Source organism: Cynocephalus volans, chromosome 12 (genome assembly GCF_027409185.1).
Source record: "Cynocephalus volans isolate mCynVol1 chromosome 12, mCynVol1.pri, whole genome shotgun sequence".
Taxonomy (NCBI): Eukaryota; Metazoa; Chordata; class Mammalia; order Dermoptera; family Cynocephalidae; genus Cynocephalus; species Cynocephalus volans.
The window spans coordinates 12,954,097-12,977,310 of NC_084471.1; the positions used below are offsets into that span (position 1 = coordinate 12,954,097).

At 54.0% G+C, this 23,214-nt stretch overlaps 1 protein-coding gene across 1 annotated transcript; it reads left to right on the plus strand.

Moving 5' to 3' along the window:
* The first annotated feature begins 4,943 nt into the window (after positions 1 to 4,943).
* C1QTNF6 (C1q and TNF related 6) lies at positions 4,944 to 8,704 on the plus strand. Its single transcript, XM_063076365.1, has 2 exons — positions 4,944 to 5,199; positions 8,157 to 8,704. Exons 1-2 carry the CDS (start codon positions 4,947 to 4,949, stop codon positions 8,702 to 8,704), a joined length of 801 nt encoding a protein of 266 aa, XP_062932435.1. The 5' UTR covers positions 4,944 to 4,946.
* Positions 8,705 to 23,214: the final 14,510 nt, after the last annotated feature.

Sequence of the window (23,214 nt, forward strand, 5' to 3'; positions counted from 1 at the left end):
GTCCAGCGTCTCCTCCTGGCCATGCTGTCGCCCTGGGTCCCAGGGCTTGCAGACCAGGTGTGCAGGAGGACGATGGGCACACACTCTCACCCCATTTAGCGTTTAGCCAGGGAGAAATACTGGTGGGTGTCCAGGATGCAGCACCCTATTGGGTATCCCCAATTGCGCAGGTGGTCTTGGTTTCCTCATATCTGTCTGGCCCAGGGACACCAAGGCTCAGAGAGGTAAGGAAACTTGCCCAAGGTCACACAGCTAGGAGGAGGTGGAACTGAGTCATAACCCAGTTTGTCTGCCCCAGGGCTGAAGCTGAGTCTCCAAGCCACTTGACAAGCTGAGGAGATCCTTGGAACGGCTCGGAGACACTCAGTGGGGAACTTTCAAGCATGGTGAGAGAGCCGGAGGAAAAATACTGAAGTACAAGATTCCAGAGTTCTGCTCTCTTGTCCACTCTGCCCCCAGCCAGCTGCCTGGACCAAGGGGGAGAAAGAGCCCTTCTTCAGGGCATGGCATGGCTGGAAGCCAAAGGACCTGGCCCCAGTGCTTGGCAGGTCCCATGCCTTTCCAGACCTCAGCCTCCTTATCTGTTAAGTGGGATGAGCAACCTTCCTCTGCAGGGGTGTTGCTGAGTGTGGCGTGGTGCACAGTGCTGGGCACATAGTTGGCCTTGGGCCTTGAAAGAACCATTCCTAGGCCCCAAGCTGCTTGTCCCCATCCCCCACCCATCTTTCTCCCCATCCCCCTTCCTTAGCTGTTCAGGCTGTGTAAACCACAGGGCTCAGAGATAGCCAGGAGCTGTCTCCCTTCCAGTGCTGCTGACTCAGCCCTTTCTCCTTGGTGGCGGCAGCGTGGCTCCCCTTGGCTTTCTCTCTCTGAGGCCCTGGCTCTGTGCCCTGGGAATGCTGCCCGGGGAAGGGCCACGTAGAGGGCATTGCCGGTGCAGGCCCACTGGTGTTCCCAGCAGCCCTAGTCCTTTAGTCTGCTTTCTTTTGGTCCCCTGGAGCCCTGAATAGACCTGGGGGATTCCAGTCGGTTTGGGAGGGGAAACAGCACAAAGCTAGAAGTCAGGAGAGTCTGGCTCTCATCCCAACTTGGACTCCAGTCTGCCATGTGACCTTGAGCCAATGACTTGTCCTCCCTTGGCCACAGTGTCCCTGCTGGTCAGATTAAGGAATGGTGTTATATCATCTCTAAGGATCCTTTCAGGTCCAATATTCTGCTGTTCGATTATCCCCAAAACACATGGGAATTCCGAGGCCCAGAGTCCGGCCCTGTTCGAGGACACATAGCCCAGGGGCTGTTCCCTCCTTCACACTTTGCCCAGCTGTGAGTGGACACTGGGGTTTAGCACTCAATGCCCCAGACATAAATATGTCTCCCTTAGGTCTCTGCACACCTGCGCCTCCTGGGAACAATAGTGACACCGTGTCCCTCCTCCCAGGGGGCAGACCCTGAACTGCAACCTTTGCCCACACCCATGCCCAAGTGTGCCATTGTGGGAACTTCAGTGGGTTCCATTCTGTAGGGTTGTAAGTTCCTCTCCAATAGCTGTGTGACCTTGGGCAAGTCACTTCAGCTGCCTGACTCTAGCTCCCTCCCCTGAGGCTGAGGTATGACTAGTTGGAATTCTGGGTATAAATACCTTATGGGGACTGAAAGCCCCCTGGAGAGATGAGGCCTGGCCCAGGCAGTAAGTGCTCAACCAGTGTAGAATGGGAGGGTGATGGAGGGTGAGGGACATTTCAGACAGGAGCCGGGGCACAGAGCCAGGGCCAAACCTCCCCCAGTCTAGCCAGATGGAAACTGAGGCAGGACCCTGCTCAGGCCCGGGGCACACAGGCTGCCCTCCTTTGAACTTCTTGGGAGGTCATTTCCCTGGGGGATTGGCTCTAGAAGACCAGGAGGGTGAATCAGTAGGAATGGCACAGCTCCAGGCAGAGGAGGAGGACTTTGGTGCACACTGGAGCATGGGGGACTGACCTGGCTGCCACCCTTATGTGTGACACCTGAGGAGGTCATACCTCATACCTGCTCATTTACTCAACACACAGATGGCACTGGGAATGGAGTTCTGGGGCACCTAGAGTTTGAGAGGTGAAATGACAGGCCAAAGTCACGGGCTCATGGGGAGCAGGGCCAGGATTTGAGCCTGTGGCTGCAGGGCCGACCCCTGTGACTCAGAGCAAACAAGCTCTTCAGCTCAGGCTGGATCCCTGGGGGGATTCCAGACCCTTTCTGCTCTGACTTTCTAGGCCTTTCAATCAAACAAGACCCCACTGGACCACCAAAGAGTTAAGCAAAGGAAATCCCTGGCTCCCTTTATCCCTGCAGAGCCCAGAGGCTGGAGGGGAGGGAGGGGGGAGGAGGGGAAATGGGAGGCCAGCTCAGCCCGCTCCCTCCGCCCTCCCTCGCTCCAGCCCTTCTTCCCTCCCTCCTCCGCTGGGCCTGGGGGTCTGGGCCAGCTACAAGTTATTATTGCAGACATGGGCCAAGGAGCCAGAGGCCGCCCAGAGGCCCAGGGTCCGTGAGCCGAGGCGAGGCTGCAGGACACAGGGTGAGTGATAAAAGGCCCCTTAGCTTCTGCCCCACGGAATCTCGGGCCCTGCTATTTCCCTCTGACCCAGCCAGCCCTTCTAGGCTGTCCCCTCCTATTCCTTCCTGCCCCTGGCTAAGGGCTGCCCCCGCATGGACACACCAACCAGCCTGACCTGCCTGAACTGAGAATTATGGCCCCACCACCCTCTCCCCCACAGAGGTCCCAGCTCCTCAGTGGAGGCAGCAGGGACCCCAAAAGTCACCCCTGATGGCATGGTACCCCACACTTGGTCCCTGGCTGGCACCCTTCCCCAGGGCCAGTCCGCTATCCTAGCTGTGGTTTTTATTCCTCTTGCTAAAGGCCACTTGGCTTCCTGCTTCCTGTTCCCCAAGCTACAGTTCTGTGTCTCAGAGCTCCTGACTCCCATCTGGCTGGGGCCAATAGGAAAGAGAAATGTCTGCAAACCATGCCAGTCCTCTGGGAGAGGTTCTGCTTCCTCCCATCCTGTGCAGGCACAGAGAAGAGGTCCGTGCTGGGCAGAGGAAAGAACAGACTTTTAAAAAAAGTCTTACAAGTCAGGCACTTTCCCTGCATTTAAGTCCTCCCAAGTAATCTGGGAGGGAGGCGATGCTGTCAACTCCTGGTGAGCATCAAGGAGCAGGATGCTCAGAGAGGTTAAGCCCCCAGCCCTAGGTCATGAGCTTGTCAGGTACCCTGGGATCTCAATTCTGACTCTAAAGTCTCAGCTTTTCCCATGAAGTCACATCAATGCCAGGAAAAAGAAGTGAATTTCGCTCTTCTCAAAACCACTGGAATTTGTAGTTTACAAACAGAAGATGAGGATGATAATCTCAGACAGGAGATTGTTGATCTCCGAGGAGTTAACCTGCCTTCTTGAGTAGAACCAGGAAACCTGACCCGGTGGGCAGAGAGGAGCTTGGGAAGGGTCTGGAGACTGATGCCCATCCCCACTTCCTTTGGTGCTACCACCCAGCCCCCAGGGGAGAGGGGACGAGCCTCCTGTCCCTTTAAAACCCAGCTCTTACCTCAGTGTGCAGCTGAGATAGGATGGCATTTAAAAAAGTAATAATTTTACCTTTTCTACATGTATTAACCACAGAAAAATATTTTTGAATTGTACGAAATGTTAAAGGAGAGCAAAAAGGAAATAAACAAAGAAACACCAGAAGTGTAAAAACCAGTCTGGTTTCAAAAGCTGTTTCTGATCCTGCGATAACTCAGTGACAGCCCCCAAAGCCTGCCACCACCTTAAAGGCTCCTGCCCAGCTTCCTGCCCAGCCAGCCCTAGGTCTGTCCCCAGCAGCTGCTGTCCAGGCTACTTCCTGCCCCTCTCCTGGAACTCTGGATGACCCCTTCCTGACTAAAGCCAAAGACATATCCTCACGAACCCTTGGATTTCTCTGCTCCTTTTGAATTTTTCAGACTTCCTAGTCTTTCCCCTTAATTCCAGTTTACCGCCTTGGCAGATGATTGGCACGTCTATGATGGTTGACAGAACCACCTTCCAATGAATTAACTCTCTCTGGAGCCTTCCCTGCAGGGCTTCTGGGTAAGGTTCAGTTGCGTAGGTTGTTGACTGCACAAAGGTGCTGAGGGGTGAGGTGGGCTAATGCCAGCCCTTGCCAAGTGCTCCTTCAAAGAAGACTTCTTTTTTGATTCTAATTTCTCCGTCCAGCGGGGTGCCTTCTTCTACTTTGCACAAAAGCACTGTAAAGGCTAGAAATGGTCTGCAGTCTACAGCTCAGCACACCTGCTCCTAATTTCTCAATGACACAGTAACACTGTCACCATGCATAACTCTGTGCATTTTCTCTCATGGACGTTGCTTCCCGTGTGCTAGAAAAAACGAACATTTCCATCTCCTTTGTCAGGTCTGTGGTGTTCACGCACCAGGGCATAGGCTCAATCCCCTCTCCTGAGAACAAGCCCGCAGAATCCTTTGCATTTGTCTCAAATGTCCACTAACCTCTGTCGTGCTGCCCTGAGCCATGTGCCTGCTGGAGCTGGTGGAGTCAGTGGCACAAAAACAAGCCAGAGGGTGGGAAACATCTTACAGTCACCACGCGGGGCAGCTGGGACACCAGTGAAGGCCTCCTGGGACCCTCCTGTGCCCCTAGCTGTGGCTCTCTTCAGAGGGGCTTCCTCCTTTCCAGCGCCATGTGTGGCAGCCATGGACTGGGTGCTGGGAGACTCAGTGTCCTGGCCCTGCCCTGCCACGAGTCTCTTCATGACCTCAGGTAGGCCTCAGTCTTCTTCTCTGTTAAATGGGGGCACGACACTCCCTCCCTGAGTTATGCACTTGCTGTGGGAGACAGCAGCCACCCTGGGCATCGGCACATCGTAGATGTTGAGTGAAATAGTTTCTGTACCTCCTTTTTTGTTCCAGGTCACCATGGGGACAGCTGCCCTGGGTCTCCTCTGGGCAGTGCTCCTGCTCCCTCTCTTGGTGTCTGGGGTCCCCACTGAGGAGCCCACCTCTGGGGAAGCTGTGGCCTCCAACCCCCCCAGGGGCTGCCGACGATGCTGTGACTCCGAGGACCTTCTGACCCTTGCTGATGCTGCAGATGTGTCCTCGGCCTCTCCGTCTGTCCTCCCATATGTCCTGCCTGAAGTCAGGCCCTACATTAACATCACCATCCTGAAGGGTGAGTCCCCACCTATGGCTTGTGCTGGGCTGGGCTGGGAGGTCCGGGGAGGTGAGGTGGAGAGAGCAGGAAAACCCAGGACAGAAAACTATCCCAAACTGTTTCTTTCAGTCACATGTATATTGATCACCCAGTAAGTGCCAGACTGTTCTGAACACTGAAGATAGAGTGTGAACAAACCAGACAAAGAGCCCACTGCCCTGGAGCTTCCATGCTAGCAGGGGAGGTGGGCAATGAGCCATAGCATGGTACCTAAGTTAATGAAATGGAGTGTGTGATGGTGGTCAGTGCTCTGGGAAATGAGAAGGTGGACAGGATGCGGGGCATTGAGAGTGGAGGTATGGGGTGAAGGTTGCATATTAAGTGGGGTGAACAGTGGAGGGCTTGCTGAGAAGGTGAGATTTGGACAAAGGCTCACAGGAGGTGAGGAAGGGGCAGTCCAGGCAGAGGGCACAGCAGGTGCAAAGGCCCTGGGGCAGGAGTGGGCATGGAGTGTGTGAGGAGCTGAGGTTGGAGAAGGAACAGGGGCCAGATCGTGCCCTATCAGCCACTGGCGACCATCAGGACTTGGGCTTCTCTGAGTGGGGGCAGGGGCAGGGGCAGGGGCAGGGGCAGGTTTGAGCAGAGGAGGAACCTGATCTGATTTAGGCTTCAAATGGATCTCTCTAATGTTGTGTGGACAGATGGCAGGGAACAGGGGTGGAAGCGAGGAGCCCTGTGGGGGCTGCTAGGGCCTTATGATAAGGATCAGCTCCCTGCCCTCTAAAATCAGACATGAAGGAAATTAGTTCTGTTACTGGGGGCTGTGAGGGGCTGACAGCTGTGGCCAGGCCCTTGACATCCTTGGCCTCCATCTTTCCCAATAACTGCATGAGGCTGATACTTGATCATTTCCCCCACTTTGCAGATGGGGAAACTGAGTCTCCAAGAGGGGAGGCACTCACCTGGGGTCACACAACTGTCAGGGACTATATTAGTCCATTTTTGTTTTTTATAGTAAAATACATGGAACTGGGTAATTTATAAGAAAACGAAACATATTACTTACAGTTTCTGAGGCTGGGAAGTCCCAAGTCCATCTGGTGGTGGCAAAGGTGACCCAGGGGTCTCACATTGCAAGATGGTGGAAGCAGAGGGAGGAGAGAAAGGAGAGAGAGGAGAGAGAGTGAGGGAGAGGGAGAGAGTGAGGGAGAGGGAGAGGGAGAGGGAGAGGGAGAAGAGAGATTCTCCGCTCTCTTCTTTTAAAGCCCTCAGAACCACGCTGCTGAGCACCATTTTTAATCCATTCACTAGGGCAGGGTCCTACAATCCAATCACCTCTTCAAGGTCCCACCTTCCAATTGCTATAATAGAATTTCCCACCCTCTTAACAGTCACAGTGAGGGACCAAGTTTCTAATACATAAAAGCTTGGGGGATACAATTCAAGCTTCAGTGAATTTGGGGGGGATATAATTCAGACCACTACAGGGACGGAGCCAGGATTTGTCCCTGAAGTCTCCACAGGGCCAGTGCACCACGTGCCCAGTGGTCCATTGGAGACCGCCTGCCCCCTTCTGATTTCGTGGGTGAGGACATCTCCCTTCCCTGCTGCCTCACACATCACAGCTTCCCCAAGGCCGATTGTGCCCTTTGCATGAGGTTGAGGAGGTGCCTGGATGCTGATGGTACTTCCCCCACCACTGTCCTCTCCAAACCCCTGACACTGCTCCTGGGCCAAGCTTGGCTGCCTGCTGGGTGGGGGTGGGGTGGGGTGGACAGCTTGCTGTGGCAGAAGGACCGAGGCTGATCAGGACCCTGGGCCCCAGCACAGCTCCTTAGCTCCCTTGCTGTGTGGGTCAGTGGGTGTCTCTCCTGCTCTGGGCTTGCTGCCGCATTTGTAAAAAGAAGATAACCCCTCCTTATAGCCACCCTTCACTTCCTCGCTCAGGCTGGGGCACAGCGAGTGCTCTGCAAACTGTAAAGTGACGTGCACATGATGAAGTAGTTCTCCATCAAGGCTGTGGCGCCAGACCCCTGCAGAGCCATGGACCCTCTCCCTCCTCCCTTCTCTCCGGGCTTCTCCTCCAAGGGCCTGTGCCCTCCTTCCTGCCCCTTTACCCACTCATGGTCACAGGGGACCTGGGAAAACACAGGGCCTTCCAGCTCACTCAAAGGATGTGGCTACGGGTGAGATTTCAGGCACTGTGATAGGCAGCAGGGAAATATGTGGGGCAGGTCCCTGCAGACATAGGTGGTCACCTGCTTTTCTTGTGTTCAAAGTCAGCCTGGAACAAGGGCCAGGCAGGGGTGTGTGTGCCTGGGGACTAGGTTAGAAGCCACCAGGCCCTGGGGCAGGTAGAGATAGGCTGGGCAGTGCTGGGTGAGCTGTCCTGCTTCATACTTGCAGAGTTTGCAAAGTGCTTTCCCACATGACATTTTGTTGAGGGCTCACAAACACCTCTGTGAGGTGGGTGCAGTCCTCTTCAAGATACAGACAAGAAAACCAAGACCCCAACCATGAAATGCCCCATGTCACCTGGGTGGGCAACAATGCCAACCAGGGGCTGCCTGGCTCCCAACCCAGGCTTTTCCTTCCAGGTGGGCAAGGATATTTTTCTTGGTTCCCTCTTGGATCAGAAATGCAAAATGCGTCCCACCACACCCCATGTCCCCACCAGCCTGGACTGCATGCCAGGGTCGGGGCCTGGGCCTGGCCTCCCAGAGACCACTGTCAGACCCTTTCTGTGGAGGACAAGGTTTTGTGTCCCTGGCCAAGTCATTTACCCTCTCTGTGAAGTAGACGTGGTCATGGTGTCTTCTTAGAGGGGCATTTGGGGAGGTGATGTCTGGCATGCAGTAGGTACATAATAAACGCCAACTCCTTCTCTGGGCCTGGACTTCCATAAATGAGTGTGGGTACCTCCTTGGTGCAGGCTGGGATGCCCGCCCTGATTTCTCCCCTTCTTGTCTCCACAGGTGACAAAGGGGACCGAGGCCCACTGGGCACACCAGGGAAGCTGGGCAAGGAGGGTCTCCGGGGGGACCGTGGCCCACAGGGCACCAAGGGCGCCAAGGGTCAGGCGGGCAGCCCTGGCAGCCCATGCCAGACGCGCTACTCGGCCTTCTCGGTGGGCCGCAAGACGGCCCTGCACAGCAGCGAGGGCTTCCAGCCACTGCTCTTCGACACGGTCTTCGTGAACCCAGATGGCCACTTCGACATGACTGCAGGCTGCTTTGTGGCACCCCTGCATGGCCTCTACTTCTTCAGCCTCAACGTGCACAGCTGGAACTTCAAGGAGACCTACGTGCATGTCGTGCACAACGAGGAGGCAGCTGTCATCCTGTATGCGCAGCCCAGCGACCGCAGCATCATGCAGAGCCAGAGTGTGATGCTGGCCCTGGTGCCAGGCGACCGTGTCTGGGTGCGGCTCTTCAAGCGCGAGCGTGAGAATGCCGTCTACAGCGACGACGTCGACACCTACATCACCTTCAGCGGCCACCTCATCAAGCCCGAGGACGACTGAGTGCCTCCTGCGTCACCTCCCAGCTGGGCGGCTCAGGTGCTGGGTGGCCGTGGGCAGGTCCCATCCCCTGCAGGGCTCTATGCACCTCTGTAGAGTGGGGCGGCCAGGTGGTTCCCGAGGACCTGGCATTCTGGGGAGCTGCCTCTTCTTTCCTTACTGCCATCATCCCTCCCAGTCTATTTCTGTCCTTCTCTCTTCTCTTGGACATATTTTAAGAAAATTTCTGACCTAAATATTCTAAAACTTTCCCAGCCTTGTAGCCCAGCACTTCACAAACTTGAACATGCATATGAATCACCCGGGGATCCTGTTAAAATACAGATTCTGATTCAGCAGGCTGGAGTGGGCCCAGGATTCTGTATTTCTAACAAGTTCCTGGGTGATGCCGGTGCTACTGGTCTGTGGACCACACTTGAGTAATCAGGTTCTAGAGCTTTCACATTCTAGTACATTCTGAACATTCTGGAATCCTCCGAACATTCTGGAATTCTCCCAACATCACTCTAGGAGCAGCCATTCCTCTGTTCTCTTTGCCCCTTCCTCCTCCTTTCTCTGTCTCCTCTTCGCCACCCCCACCCCACAGCCACTGTTCGTTTATTCATTCATCAAACACTGAGCACTCATGCTGTCCCAGGCCCTGGGAAAGGTGAGGTGAGTCAGACACAGATAGGCCCTGCCCCTGCTCTTGGTGAGCACCTAGTCCAGCCCTGGGAAGGCTGATGGGTTCCAGAAAATTTTAAACCAGACCCAACGAAATGCACAGGGCTCTCACCCTGGGGGTTCAGGCACGGTGCATCTCTTGTTACCTACTGCTCCCCAAGGCTGGTGGCACAGGGTAGTGCAGTATCCATTCTTCCTCCTCCTGCCCATTGCCCATCATTAAAGCAAACCCAGAGGGGCCTTGGCAAGGACAAGGGTCCTTTCAAGGGAGGGCCCAGGAGTTTGGGAGCATTTTCAGGTGAAGGGGACCTCTGGGGAGTGGAACCCAACTCCTAGCTCCCCACATGGCTGGTGTGGTAGCCTGTGAGGATTCCTACCCTCCTCACTCAGATCACTTCCCTGTCCCCTCCTGGGGCTCTGCCAGGGCCTTGCTCAGCCCCTCCTGCCAAATGCTTCTGAGCCTCAGTTTCTCCAGGACTTCTCACTTCTATCAGACACTGATGTCTGTACCCAGGTGCTCTCGGCCTTCCTCAGCCCCTCTCGCCAGCCCAGTGCCCCCGACTCCAGGCTTTATCAAGGTGCTTAGGCCCCAGTGGGCAGCTCCTGCCCGCAGACCCCTCCTCCAGCCTGGTGCTGCCCTTACAAACACTGGCGGGTGATGGGCCGGGATGGAGGGCACCAGGCTTTGGAGCCCTCAGCAGGTCTAGGGAACTGAAGCAGGCAACATTTCAGGTCAGGCAGGGGGCCTCTTCTGAGCCGTGCTGCCAAGGAGGCACTGGGAGAGGCCAGGGCAAAGGAGGGGACGTCAGGCCTTCTGTCTCTTCTCCCTCTCCCAGGGTGGGGCAGCCTGGTGGTCCCCTAGCCTTCTTCTCCCCCACCCTGGGTGGCCTGACCTTCTCCTCAGTAGGGGGGGGGGTCTCGCCCATTTGTGTTCATGCAGTTTCTGGGGCAGAGGAGGCCTTGGGTGGTGGTCTCTGGTGCTCACAGTCAAGGGAGCCATTGCTATGTGGCCAGGTGATGGGAGCAGGGCTTGACCAGGTGCTATAAAACCACCCCAGCCCTACTGCGCCCCTGCCCTGCTTGCCCAGTGTGATTAAAGGATTCTGTGTCCTCTTGGTGGTCAGGCTGGTTCTTTCTGCTCTGCTCCCTTTGCCCACTTGAGAGTGCAGCTGATCCTAGTCCCCCTGGGGCCCAGATGTAGGGCTCCAGAGAGACAGGGCAGCCCAGGGCTCCACCCCAAGTGCTCCCCCCTTATGAAGGAACAAGTCCTCTAGGTCACTTTTGTAGCCAGTGTGCCTTAGAGTTAGTGGGACCAGCTCAGAGTCTGTGGTGCCACTACCTGTCTGGGACCTTGGGCAAGTCTCCACATCGCTGAGCCTCAGTTTCCTGATCTGTAAAATGGGGATAATGGCAATGTAAAATGGGATGGCCATAAGGATTAGAGAAGATGCCTGGTGAGTGCCACATTCATCCTTGAACCAGCATCTATTGGGCACCTGCTGTGTGGCTTGGAGGCTACAGCGAGGAGCACCATCTGTCACCTCCCCGTGGATAATTTGTGTTCTAGTGAGGCACTTGAGAGTGCCGAGCAAACCACAGGCCCTCACCTGCCTCGTGTTTTGTATTTAATATTTACAAGAGCACTGGTGGGTATTCTCTGCAGGAAGACACACACTACATTTTACAGTGGAATTCCTCGACAGGTCTGACTTTCTAAACTAGCACAGTGGCTACTCATGTAAATATATTTAAAGTGACCTGCGTTGATTCCCCTTGCCAATCTGATGGGGTACCCTGCCCTGCTCTCTGGTGTTATTGCTGTGTTTTGATGGCTTTCTGAGCTCCGTGTGGAGGAGGCTTGCTATATAGAACCAGCAACCTACAACTGCTCAGGGTGCAGCCTAAACCAGCAGCTCGCCCAGCAGGGTAGACACAGTGCACTAGCCACTGAAGGGAGGCTTCCCTCCACACCTGAATGCCTTGCAGCTCTCACTGGAGAGGCCCCTCATGAGTCAGAGACTACCCAGGGGAGTGATCCCAGGGAGCATGCTTTTGGCCCAGGCGCTGGTTACACATAGTTGGCCTGACCAGCACCCAGCTTGACGCTGGTGACTAAGGAGACAGCCAGGAGCCTTTTGTCATGTACATCGCAAGAATGGGCGATGTGCTGATTGCTGAGGTAGCAGAACTTTCAAAACTGTTTTCTGAGCACCTGCAGGAGGACTGAAGTTTGTGACAAACTGAAGCAAAGCCCCCAGACATTTCCAGGCTGTATGAGTTCAGGGCACTCAGCCGGGCAGCCCCTTCCGTTGTCCCATATGACCCACTGCAAACACTTCCTCCACCCATAGTTCTCATGTGGCCTCTGGACTGTCTGGACCAGTTTTCTGTACTGGACCCCAGTTCCTGACTTGGTGGCCCAGCCTGGATGGGTGGTAAGAGCCACTAGATGTTTGTGATGGAGATTCTCTCTACAGGCAAGTTCTTGGTGGGGGTTGGGTAAGGGTCCCGGGAAGCTGGAGGCCCCCAAGCCTGCTGCCAAATGGGGTACAGTGTCCCCCAGGGGTCTGCAATTCTTAGTCCTAGGTGCTTCGGCGAGCTGGCCAAATGCAGGTATAGCCACCTCCAGAGCAATCCCTTTCAGTTACTATTTTGAAAATGACCTTTCCCCACTGAAATGTTAGGCAACAAGGAAGGGGAAGAGAGGAAGGCTAGGAGGAGAAGCAGCCCTGGGAAGTGGAAGGTCCCCAGACCAGGAGCCAGGGGACCTCACCTCCACTTTGACATTGCTTTGCTGGGTGGCCTGGAGCAAGTGCAGGAAATGGGACTGAGTGATTAGATGGTGACCTGAGTTAAAACCAGGGGCAGAGCTGCTGCAGGTGGCTGAAATTGGCCGTGTCCCTGGTGACCCGCTGCCCGAGTAGTTGGGCTGGACTCATTTCATGGGCTTGGGTAGAGTGTGTCCTCAGCCTCCATGGGAAGGTTTACACAGGAGCTCCTCTGCCACGTGGGAGAATGGGGAAAGAGGGGAGAATTCTGGTGGGGGTGATCTAGGAAGGCTTCTAGTGGAGGGGATATTTGAGAAGGGTCTTGGGATGGATAGGGGTTTGCAAGGCACAAGATATGGGGAAAGGGGAGAGTGGGAGGAAAGGGTTAGAGGTAGGCCAATGCAGTCTATGTTCTGGGTAGTGGGAAAGATCAGTATGTTAGACAAATGTTTGGGAAGGAGGTAGAGAGAGCAGGATGGGGTTTGAGGCAGGAGAGCCACTGAATGTCAGGCTGAGTTTGGGGTTGACCTCCTAGATGCTGGGGAGTATTTAGAAGCAGACCGTTCTGCGGCCAGGTAGAGCATAGGCAGTAGAGGATGAGGCCGGAAACAGTGAGGGGCCCGTGCTGTGGTCCAGGGAGGGCACAGAACACCTGGGTGAATCATGGATGCCATCTTGGAGGAGAAGGAGTATCCCCACTAGACTTTGAAGATGGTGAGAGATTTAATAGCAGAGGCGAGGGGGTGGGATCAGACTTGGACAAAGGGTTTTCCAGGCTCTGTTACTCCTGTAAGACTTTTCTCTGACAGCAGGAAGAGAGCAGGCCTGGGTGCCAGGAAGTGGGCTCCTGTCCCAGCTCTGCCCAGGAGAGGACTGGAAGATGCTGGGCAAGTTGTTTAGCCTGTTTTGATCCTCGTTGTCCTTATCTGTAACATCAGATTCTAAATCCCTTCTCTCTTACCCCATCAAGGCCTTTGGGGGTATCTAAGGCTATATGGGGTGACTGTATTTTTAGAGCCCCAAACCAGGACCCAAGGAAGAGTGGTAATGTGCAGAAAACGTGAAATTAGTGCCAGTTGTACAAGAAAATACAAAGTGCATGGGATGAGGGCAAAAGTTTTAGAGAAGCAGTGACTACTCAAACTCCAGTGTGTGGGGGCTCTGGAGACAGGCTGTGGCAGAAGCCAGGCTGGGGGTTCTGATCCTGGGTCCACCCTTTTCTTAGAACCGCTCCTGGTGCAGAGCATACAATGTCACTTTTCCTATAGTGTGACTGGGCTTGTCACGTCCTCCCCTTGAGTCTTGGTGTTGTTCCAAGACTGAGGATTGACCCTGACCATGTTTCTGTGCATTAGCAGTGTCTGGCAACAGCAGTGCTCAGAGATCACTTGTTTGATGAGTGACTTTCACTGAACGCTGGGGGAAGAGGGGAGGTGGGGAGCAAGCAGCAGCAGCCCTTGGCCGGGGAGGAGACCCTGCAGCCCTCCCCTCCGCCCTCCTCCTCCTGCCCAGCTCACTCGTGGGCCCATTGCAGTAGCTTCAGACTGCCACGTGTGCATCTGCAGGAAAGGGAGAAACATGGGCAGAGATTTACCCTGAACAGAAACAGATGTCAGGAACATTATGGGTGGGGCCGAGCATGGGGAAGCTGGGGCCAGCCAGCGGCCAGGAGCCAGGGAGGAAGGAGGGATTTCCAGGACACGAGTCGAGAGTGTGCGGGACTAAGCTGGTATGGCTTTGGAGCAGCTGGCCTTCAAAGCCAGGAGGACGGGAGGCTGGGGTGGCTAGGACCTGGGGGCCGGGTTGTAGCACAGGGTCCGGATGGGCTATGCAGTCGTAGCTGGGAGGTGATGACGGTGTTGGCAGCAGGAGTGGGGTTAGCCAGGGAAGGGGGTGGTGGTGGTCATTGGAGAGGGGTGCAGGCAGGTGGAGAACGCAGGTGACCCTCTGCAGGGCAGCAGCAGGTGAGGCTGGAGGCAGATGCATACGCCCATGTTCCTGTGGGTGGCCGACCTTCAGCTGGCTGACTGGGGAGATTTCACCCCTGGGGAGAATGAATTGACGCTGTGAACCCAGATGTACACAGAATAGAACTTTTTATTTCTCTGACTAAACTTCATTTCCATCAGGCATTTCCATTTGCTGAAGTTGAAGAAATGTGATTCTGGCCAGCTGGGATTCCTCTTCTACCACATTTCCCTGCAGCTGCATCTAAGTGCCCCTCCCTGTTGCCAGGCACTCCATGTCCACGTGTCATCTGCTGAGTCCGGGAATGTCCCATGTGCTCCCGGCTCCTGGTTCTGCTCACATATCTGCTGAGTCACGCTCATTCTCGGAGAGCCCCTTGGGTCCTCATCCGTCTTGGAATGCCCAGGTCCTCTCTGCACAAGGACTTACCTCACAAATTCAGTGTCTGTCTGAGGGCTGTCCTGAGCCCTGCCCCATCTGCCTGGATACTCCATGTGGCTATTTCTTCCCTGGGGTCTCAGCCACATTCCTGGGGTTCTGCCCTCTGAATCTCAGATGCCCCAAGCATGCTGGGGGTCATGCCTGTGGCCCCCATGAGGCTCAGCCTGGGAAATAGGGGACAGGATCACTTGGATCAGGAACCCACACACTGACACATTCCTTGTGTCCCCTCTGTCTCTCCTCCCTCCCAGGGGACATGTTCAGCTCCTCTGAGGCTTTGGGGAGAGGGCACTGTGTGTGCCTGTCTCCCATATCTTCTCCCAAAGCTTTGGGCTGGGCTCTCATTTTGAAATAGAAGAACTTGCAAAAACTCCCTTCCCCCCTCTGCTTTCTGCTACATATCTCTTCTGTATTTGTTAGGATGCTTTTGGGTGTGAGGGACACATGTCCAACACAAAGCAGGAAAAAGAAAAATAACCCTAAGTTCCAAGGCAGGGCAGCTCCAGGGCCCGTTAATTCAGCAGCCTTACTAAGGACCTGGGTTCGTCCCGCATATCCATTCTGCACGCTTAGTGCAACAACTCTGTCCTTAGGCAAACTTCCCTCAGAGCCACATGACAGTGACCACAAGATGGTGGCCACAGGATTGCTGCTGTAGTTCCAGGTGTCGCATCTGGACATGACAAGGGCTGTGAAAGAGAATTAGAGATTCTTTCATCCAGCAGTCTCTGCTCACTTCTCAGTGGCCAGAACAGGTCACATGGCTGTTCCTAACCCAAACTCTAAGAAAGAGAATAGGACTATGGAAGATTTACCCTGGAACCCAAGGGGCCAGGGGAGAAGCTGCCAAGAGTCCATCTGGTTCATGTTCCATAAAAGCTCTCTGGCTGCATTGTCAGGTGTGGGTACGTGACTCAGCCAGGGTATCTCGGTTCTAGGAAGCCTTCCCAGACTTGGAGGGTGACCTTGGCCCTGAGTGTCCCCTGATGACAGTGCTTATCAGTTGTTGGCCCTGCTCAAGCTCCTGGGGCACCGGGGACTATAGCAGCACCAATGTTGCCACCTCCCAGAGCCCTCCGCAACCCTCGCGAGCAGAGCTGAGCTTCCCCGGGCAGCTCAGTGTGTGGCCAAGGCTGAGGCTGCTGGAGGCACTGCCTGGGTTCAGATGTAACAAAGGAAACAAGGGCAGGTCTCCTAATCTCTCTGTGCCTCAGTTTTCTCACCTATAAAATGGGGGTGAAAATAACAGTAACTACCCCATAGGGCTGTTGTGAGGATTAAAGGAGTAAGAATATGTAAAATACTGGCACACAGGAGGCTCTCTACAAGGGTTAAATCTTATTTTAAGGTTCACACTTTATTATACTCATTTTACAGGAGGAGAGACTGATTGATTTCCTTCGTTCACATATCATTTGTTCATCCAATCCACAATTATGAATTGATGCCTATTATAAGATCGGCACTGTGCTAGGCACGGCAGGCAAAGTGGGGAACAGAAACCCACTTGGTCTCCACCTTCGTCTGGCTTATAGTCTAGCAGGGGAGACATTCTACAGATAATCACAGCAGGACTTCAGCTCGGGGTGAGTGCTGTCAAGGGATAACAGGAGAGGGGAATTTGGAAGGGAAAGACAGCCAGGGAACTTCCGAGGAAGAGGTTGTCAGCCCAAAACAGCACAGCAGGCAGAGGGGTCAACAGAGGTCAAGGCCAGGAGGTAGGAAGCTGCCAGCACTTTTCAGGAACTGAAAGAAGGACCAGAGGCTGGAAGGAGCCAGATTTTGCAGGCCTGGGATGTCGGATCTTATCTAGTGGGCTGCTCCTGAAAGAGTTAAAGGTCGCTGGGAAAGAGGCAGATCCAGGCTTCTCTGACACACCTCCAGGACTATTTTGCAGAGAATGGCTGGAGAATGTGACATCTCCTCAAACTTTTTGGGTGGGTCCCTTGCTAGGGCAGTGCTCCTTACAGGAGTCTCTGAGGAGCCTGGTGCCCTTGAACCTCGACACCCATAGCCAGTGTTGTGCGAGGCTGGCTTGCACCAGCTCCAGAGCCTGTGTGTGTGACTCTCCCCAGCTCTGGCTTCAGAGACATCACTACGTTAGCTTGAAGTTGGTCACGGTGGCAGCCTTTACACCATAGAAATGGGGAAGTGTTACAGTTTGCCAATTTCTAATTCAGGTATTTTAAAATTTTTGCAGAACAGGGCCTTTATTAAAAATGTAGCTCCCAGTGGTGAGAAACTGTTCCCCAGTACACTTAGCTCCATTACACTAACCATTCACAGGAGGCTGGAGTCCCTGGGCCTCTTGTACCTGCTGTAGGGTATGGGCAGGCTTGGTGCAGGCTGGGCCCAGTAAAGGAGGTACTTCAGGTGTGGCCAGCAGGCTCATAGTGACTCCTCTTTTCCAGAGACTCCTCATCACTACCCACATGCCAAACCTCAACCCCTTACCCCACCTCTGGGCCATCTCTCCACCTCACCCTGCCCCCTGTTGGCCAGGGTGGTTGATGGCTCCAAGGAAGGCCTCAACCTCAGCAGGGCCAGCATGAGTCCTGCTCCTGGGATTTGGGAAGCAAAGCCACAACTGGGAGCAGATGGAGCTGAGCACGGTAAGGGGTATAGTCAGGGAGCCCAGGCATGGCAGGTGCCAAGGCCCTGGGGCTGCCCTGGCCTTTCCCTCCCTGAGGTTTGGTTGGGGCTCCTGCCCTTTGCCTCCATCCTCAGCATCCACCCCTTTTTTTTTTTTTAAACTTCAGCTAACAGGAGTTGAATTTTCTTGCTCAGGAAAGAACCTCAACTAATGTATTGCAGGTCCCCGGAAATGCAAACCACTTACCTGAGAGGAAGCATTGAAGGGGCAACAGGTCATTTCAGTTCTGACACCATTAACCAAGGATCTTCTATAGAAAGCTTAGGGATCCAAAAATACCTGGGATAGGTCAGATCCCCTCCAGGGCTCCCAGTCCAGGGGAAGGCCTGGACCTGCAGGAAAACAAGAGAAATGCGGTGCATTGGAGCTACAAAAGATGTTTGTATCAGGTGCAAGGGTGGGTAGCTCAAAGGAGGGGCAACCGACTCTGCACATATGCGTTTGGGTCTTGAAGGATGAGTAGGAGTCTTCTAGGAGGAAGGGTGAAAAAGAGGGTGCAGGTAGCATTCCAGTCTGTACAGTCTAACCTGTAAATCCTATAAATACTTTCTGAGAGCAAGTCAAGCAGTCTCTCCCTTGAGGAGCTTATACGCTAGCCCAGGCGAAGGCATGGACTAGGACTCAGGTGGCACATTTCAGGGGTTAGACATTGTCTCACAGTTCAGGAGGCATTCCATATTTTTCATTCTTACCCCACTTCTGCTCTGCTTCCTCCTCCTTCAGATTTTCCCATCATCTGCTTATGAGGTTTACTCTGACCGCCTTGTTTAAAATTGTGCTCCTGTTTTTTCTTTTTCTATAGCATTTGTCATGTTCTAACACCCTGTGAAGTTTGCTTAGTTTTTATGTTTATTGTCTGTCCCCCACTGGACTTCATAAGGACAGGCATCTTTGTTTTGTTCACCGTTGTATTTCATGCACCCAGAAAAAGAGCTTGCATATAGTAGCTACTCACTAAATATTTGTTAAATGAATGAGTATGAGTCCTAGAATTTGGGTAGTTAGTTAAGGGGGAATTATAATAAAATCCATCCTCATCCGTAATATCAGAAGTTGCATGGGCTGGCAGTAACCATCCCACTCCACAAGCTCAACTTCCAACCGGAGGAAGGAGCTCCCAGGATTTGCAGTATTTCTTTGGATTTGCTGTGTACTTATCTTTGCCTCCACTTCTGGGGGCAGCGGGGACAGTGCAGTCTGCCTCTGCTCCTGGTCCTGAGCCCCCTCGCCTGTCTCTCGGGGCTGGAGCTCCTCTTGGCCTCACTCTTGTTAGTCTTAGGACTGGCATCTTCTGTGATGTGGCTGCCACAGGGTACATGGCCTGGGGCTCACACCTCTGGTAAAGCACATACCTAGTGTCCTCTGCAAAACAACCTAGTTCTTCTCAGCCCCAACTCTGGCAAACACCAAACTTCCTGCAGCTGCCTTGGCTTTCTTTAGAGACTTTCTGCTGTGTTCTGGTCTCCTGAAAAAGTCTTGCTGTTCTCTCCATCCATATCCATTTGTCCATCCATCCATCCATCCATCCATCCATCCATCCATCCATCCATCCATCCATCCATCCATGATCCACCCATCTGTCCATCCATCCTTCTTCCATTCTTCTATCCATTTATTATCATTTCATCCACTATCCACCCTTCTATTCATGTCAGTTACTGAGTACCTACTATGCTCCAGGCACATACTGGGCAGCATAAAGAAACACAGGAGTGGGACGCAGTTGCCCTCACAGAGCAACCACTTCAGCTGGGGAGAGGAACAAGCCCTCCGACAGATGCCTAACCCCATCCAAAGACAAGAGCAAAGTCCGGGAAGGCTTCACAGAAGAAGTGACTCCAGGGGCCTGAAAGTGAGGCCTCTGCGGGTTAAGAAGGCCAGAGGATAACCAAGTGCAAGGCAGAAAGGTGTAAAACCCTGAGGGGAGGTTGAGGATTGCAGGTAATTCTGAAGTCTGTATGGCTTGAGCACTGGGTGCAAAGAGGGGCCTCCAATTAGGGAAGGCTTTGTAAGCTAGACTAGGGAGGCTTGGACTGTGTCCTGAGGGCACTGGGGAGCCGCTGAAGAGTCATGTGCAGGGACCACTCTGGCGACAGAGTGAAGGACAGCCTGTCAGGGTTCTGACAGCAAGAACCCCTCTACAAGGAGGAGGGGCCCATGGCACTAGGGATTGAGGGTAGGAGATGGCATTGGGGAGACACCAGGTTCTGGAGATAACCATGTTTCCCCACATGCCTTGGGCCACCTCCTCTGTGCCTTGGCTAGTACAGTTTCCTGTCTTGGGCCCTTTCTCTGTACCCCATCCCTACCTATGGAACACGCACCCCCATCCTTCCAGGGAAAAGGAAGGACACCAGCCTTCATTAGGCACCCCTACATGCCGGGCACTATGTGTGCTGGCTGCCCTGTGTACACAATCTCATGCCATCATCACAGCAACCCTGTGAGGTAGGGATTATTCCTATATTTCAGATGCGGAAATTGAGGCTCAGAGAGGTAAAGAAACTTATCCGAGATTGCACAGCTAGGAAGTGGCAAAGTCAGGACTGGAACCCAGCTCTCACTGCCTTTGTACATTGCTTCATTGCAAATGAAGTGCCGATGTCACTTCCTCTGAAGCCTTCCCTCTTTGCTGCAGCTGAGCCAGGCTCTATTTTTTTTGTCCTTTGCAGGCATTTTGAACTGGGTATGCTCTGTGTCTTTCACACTCATGTGGCCACATTTTCTAAAGACAAAATTGCATAGATAGCCTGAAACATCATTTTTTCTGTCTTGTTACTTTATTTAGATAAAGTCTTAACAGGTTTAGAATCGAATCACATCTACTTATTCTTATCATTGATACCAGGGCTGTCCTGAAAATTCAGGCCAGTGGTTGTCATCCTGACATGCTTGCTTAGTTAGAATTATTTGCATTTTTGTCCTACTACCATACCAAGAGAAGGTTCCTTGAGTTAAGCAGACTTCAGATCTCACACATCCTTGTCACTCCTGCAGTGGCCAGCACGGGGCTATCAGCAAGAAACTCAGTAAATCCTCACTGAATTAATGAAAGAGTGAAAAGACACCTTCTCAGCCAATGCCAAGACCATCCATCCATCTGTCCATCCGTCCATCCTTCTTTCTTTCCTTTCTCCTTTCCTTTTCTTTCCATTCCCCCCTCCCTTAAGTGCCTACCCTGAGCACACATGGCTTTAGTGCTGGAGAAGCCGTGGGATTCCATGGACTTTGCTTGTGACCTTGAGTTGCCACAGTCCAGCCAAGAAGACAGACACCAAGCAAATCCTCCCACTGATGCCCGATGAGTTGGAAATGAGAGCAAGTGCTCGGGGGTGAAAGCAGGTTCTGGGACAGAGCAGGCCAGTGTCTCCTTTAGGTGGGGTGGCAGGGGTGGGGGGGTGGCTAGGGAAGATCTCCCGGAGAAAGTGACCCCAGCCTGAGGCCAGGGGCGGGGGAGCACAGGTGAGGGCCCGAGGCAGGGAAGAGGTTAGAGCCTTCCAGGAACTGACAGGCATCCAGGGGCAGGGATGGCAAGGGCGAAAAGAAGCCAGAGAGGCTGTGGGGCTGGGTCTTTCATGGCGAGGAGGTCAGGCTGTAGCATAAGTGTAGCAAGAAGCCATTGGGGAGGAGGGGGTTAAGCAGGGACATGACATGATCTAATTTCCATTTTAAGAGGACAGTGGCTGAGGCTGGGGGCAAGGCAGTGGTTCTTGGGAGACAGAGGGATGGAGGGACGAGACTGAGGACGCTGGTCAGGGCTGGACGTAGGGGACCGTGAGACCTTGCCACTTGGGGGCAGTTAGGACTGGGGTGGGGATGGAAGCCATCGCTCAGGGGTAAGGGAAGAGAGGCACGAGGGGCAGAGGGCTGGGCTTGGGGCCAGCTCAGGAACCCTAACCGTCGGGCTAGGAAAAGGAGGTGAGCCTATTTCTGATCTGCACCAACTAAGGGGAAGGTGAGGGACTGCCGGGGGCAAGTTCCCTGCTCTGAATCTGGGGTTAGGTGGGATGAGGGGATTTGGGAGACTGGAGGCCAGAGCTCATGCCCCCGCCCTGCTGTGTGACTTAAGGCTCATAGCTGCCCCTCTCTGGGCCCAGATTCTTCATCTGTATGGGGAGGAGCTGGACCTGAGAGCCTCCAGGATCCCTTTCAAGTGCTCTGTTCTGTGCTTTCTCCCTCCTTGAACTGCCCTCGTGCTGTCTTTCTGGAGACCAAGGGCCCAGCTTGCTTCCCCTCTTGTCCTGCAGGCACTGGGAGCTCCCAGGGAGGCAGTGGATAGGATACTGTCCAGTGTGGGCTGCTCTCCCAGCCTTCACCTCACCTGCCTCCTGTAGAACAAGCAACCCTGCGAGAGGCTGGGGAGGAGCACGCACTGCCCTCTGGTGGCAACTTGGGGCCCAGCCGTCACTGTGCCCTACTGCGTTTTAACCCAACTATTCTTAAAGCAATTATTGAGTGTCTTTTGTGTATAAAGTACTGAGGCAGGTGTGATGAAGGTGGTAATCAGGGTAAGAGGAGAGGCATCCTGTATGTGGTGCTCAGAGCTTGGCTGTAGGCCTGAGCAGTCCCTGTGCCCAAATCCCGATGGGAGGCGAGCTCCTGATCCTTCCCCGATTCCTCCCACGTCCTGGTGTCCCCACCCCTACAGTGGGAACAAAAGCAGAGTAGAGCTCCTGTGGTTGCAGCGAGGGCTAAAGGGCAGAAAGCACAGAGCACATTTCAGCCTCACTCCTGGTCCAGGAAATGCAGTCTCCGTTGATAACATGTGCGGTGTGCTCAGTGCCCCCAAAGGCAGTGTGCTCAGTGCCCCCAAAGGGGACAGCAGTCTGGGGGGCTCACTGTTGTGTGCGTGGATGTGCCAACTTTGGGCTTCCTCCCAGTCATGGGGAGCTCAGGTGCTGAGGGGCCCCTTTCCATTGCCATCTCAGTGCAGAGGGTCCACCCAGCAGTGATGGCATTTCCAAGAAGCCCGGATTTCAAGGGCCCGAGGGTGTGGGACCTTGTCTAGGGCAGCAGAGACTTTGGGCATGTGCACAACTATCAGCTGGGCCAGGCTGCATCCTCATGGCTCAGGTTTGCTTGAAGGAGGCCCACTTGTACACCGACATGCTGGAGAAAACACAGCTGCGTGCGCAGACACACACACATGCACATCAGAGATGGAATGGGCTTGTCACAGGGGGAATTCAAGGGAGTCTGGGCACACTGGGTGAGAAGCTATGGGGGGAGTTGGGCAAGGCTGAGGGTTGGACCTGGTGATGTTTGGAGCCCCAGGTGTCTTCTTCAGCCAGACAGGCCAGTTTACATCTATGTCCTTCCCACCTCTGCTCCTCCGCTCAGGCTGGTCTTTCTGACTTGCCTGCCTAAGGCCTGGCTCAAAGCCCTCCCCTCCCTAAAGCTTGCCTTGAGGAAGCAGCTGCCCAAGCAGTGTCTGAACACCTCATACAAACTCCAGAACTACATCGCAGAGTTCACGTGCCCATTTCCTGTCTCCGCAGATAGGCCCTTGGGCTTCTTGAGTGCTGGGTTGGATTTTGAGCATGTTCTGTAGCTTCCGTAACTCCCAGCTCAAAGCTTGGGTGATACAGCTGCTGGACAAATGCTCCATGCTGACTGGTTGGTGTTTTTACTTTCCATGTCCTGGAAAAGCATGATGTGGACTTTCCTCAGAGAGGCTGGGTCGGAGAAATGGGAAGGCCAGAGCTCCACAGCCAGGGCAGGCACAGACATGGCAGAGACGCCTCAAATTCCCACGGGCTCTCTCGTTTCCAAGGTGGCAGCCACTCAGCAGTTAGGCATGTGTGCTCTGGAGCCAGGTGGCCCTGGGCTCAAATCCCAGCCCTGACACTTACCACCTGTGTGACCTTGGGCAAGTACTTTAACCTCCCTGTGCCTCAGTTTCCTCATCTGTAAAATGGGATAATGATTCCCTATCTGCAAGGGTTGTTGTCCAGATTAAATGAGTTAATACCAGGCTTCTCAAACCTCCTTGTGCACATGAATCACTTGGGAATCTGGTT

What these genes read in the sequence shown, in the direction of transcription:
- C1QTNF6 (XM_063076365.1), top strand. Translation starts at nt 4,947, where the DNA reads ATGGGGACAGCTGCCCTGGGTCTCCTCTGGGCAGTGCTCCTGCTCCCT. An exon ending in TAACATCACCATCCTGAAGG is followed by an intron (nt 5,200 to 8,156) that starts GTGAGTCCCCAC and finishes TTGTCTCCACAG; the next exon opens with GTGACAAAGGGGACCGAGGC.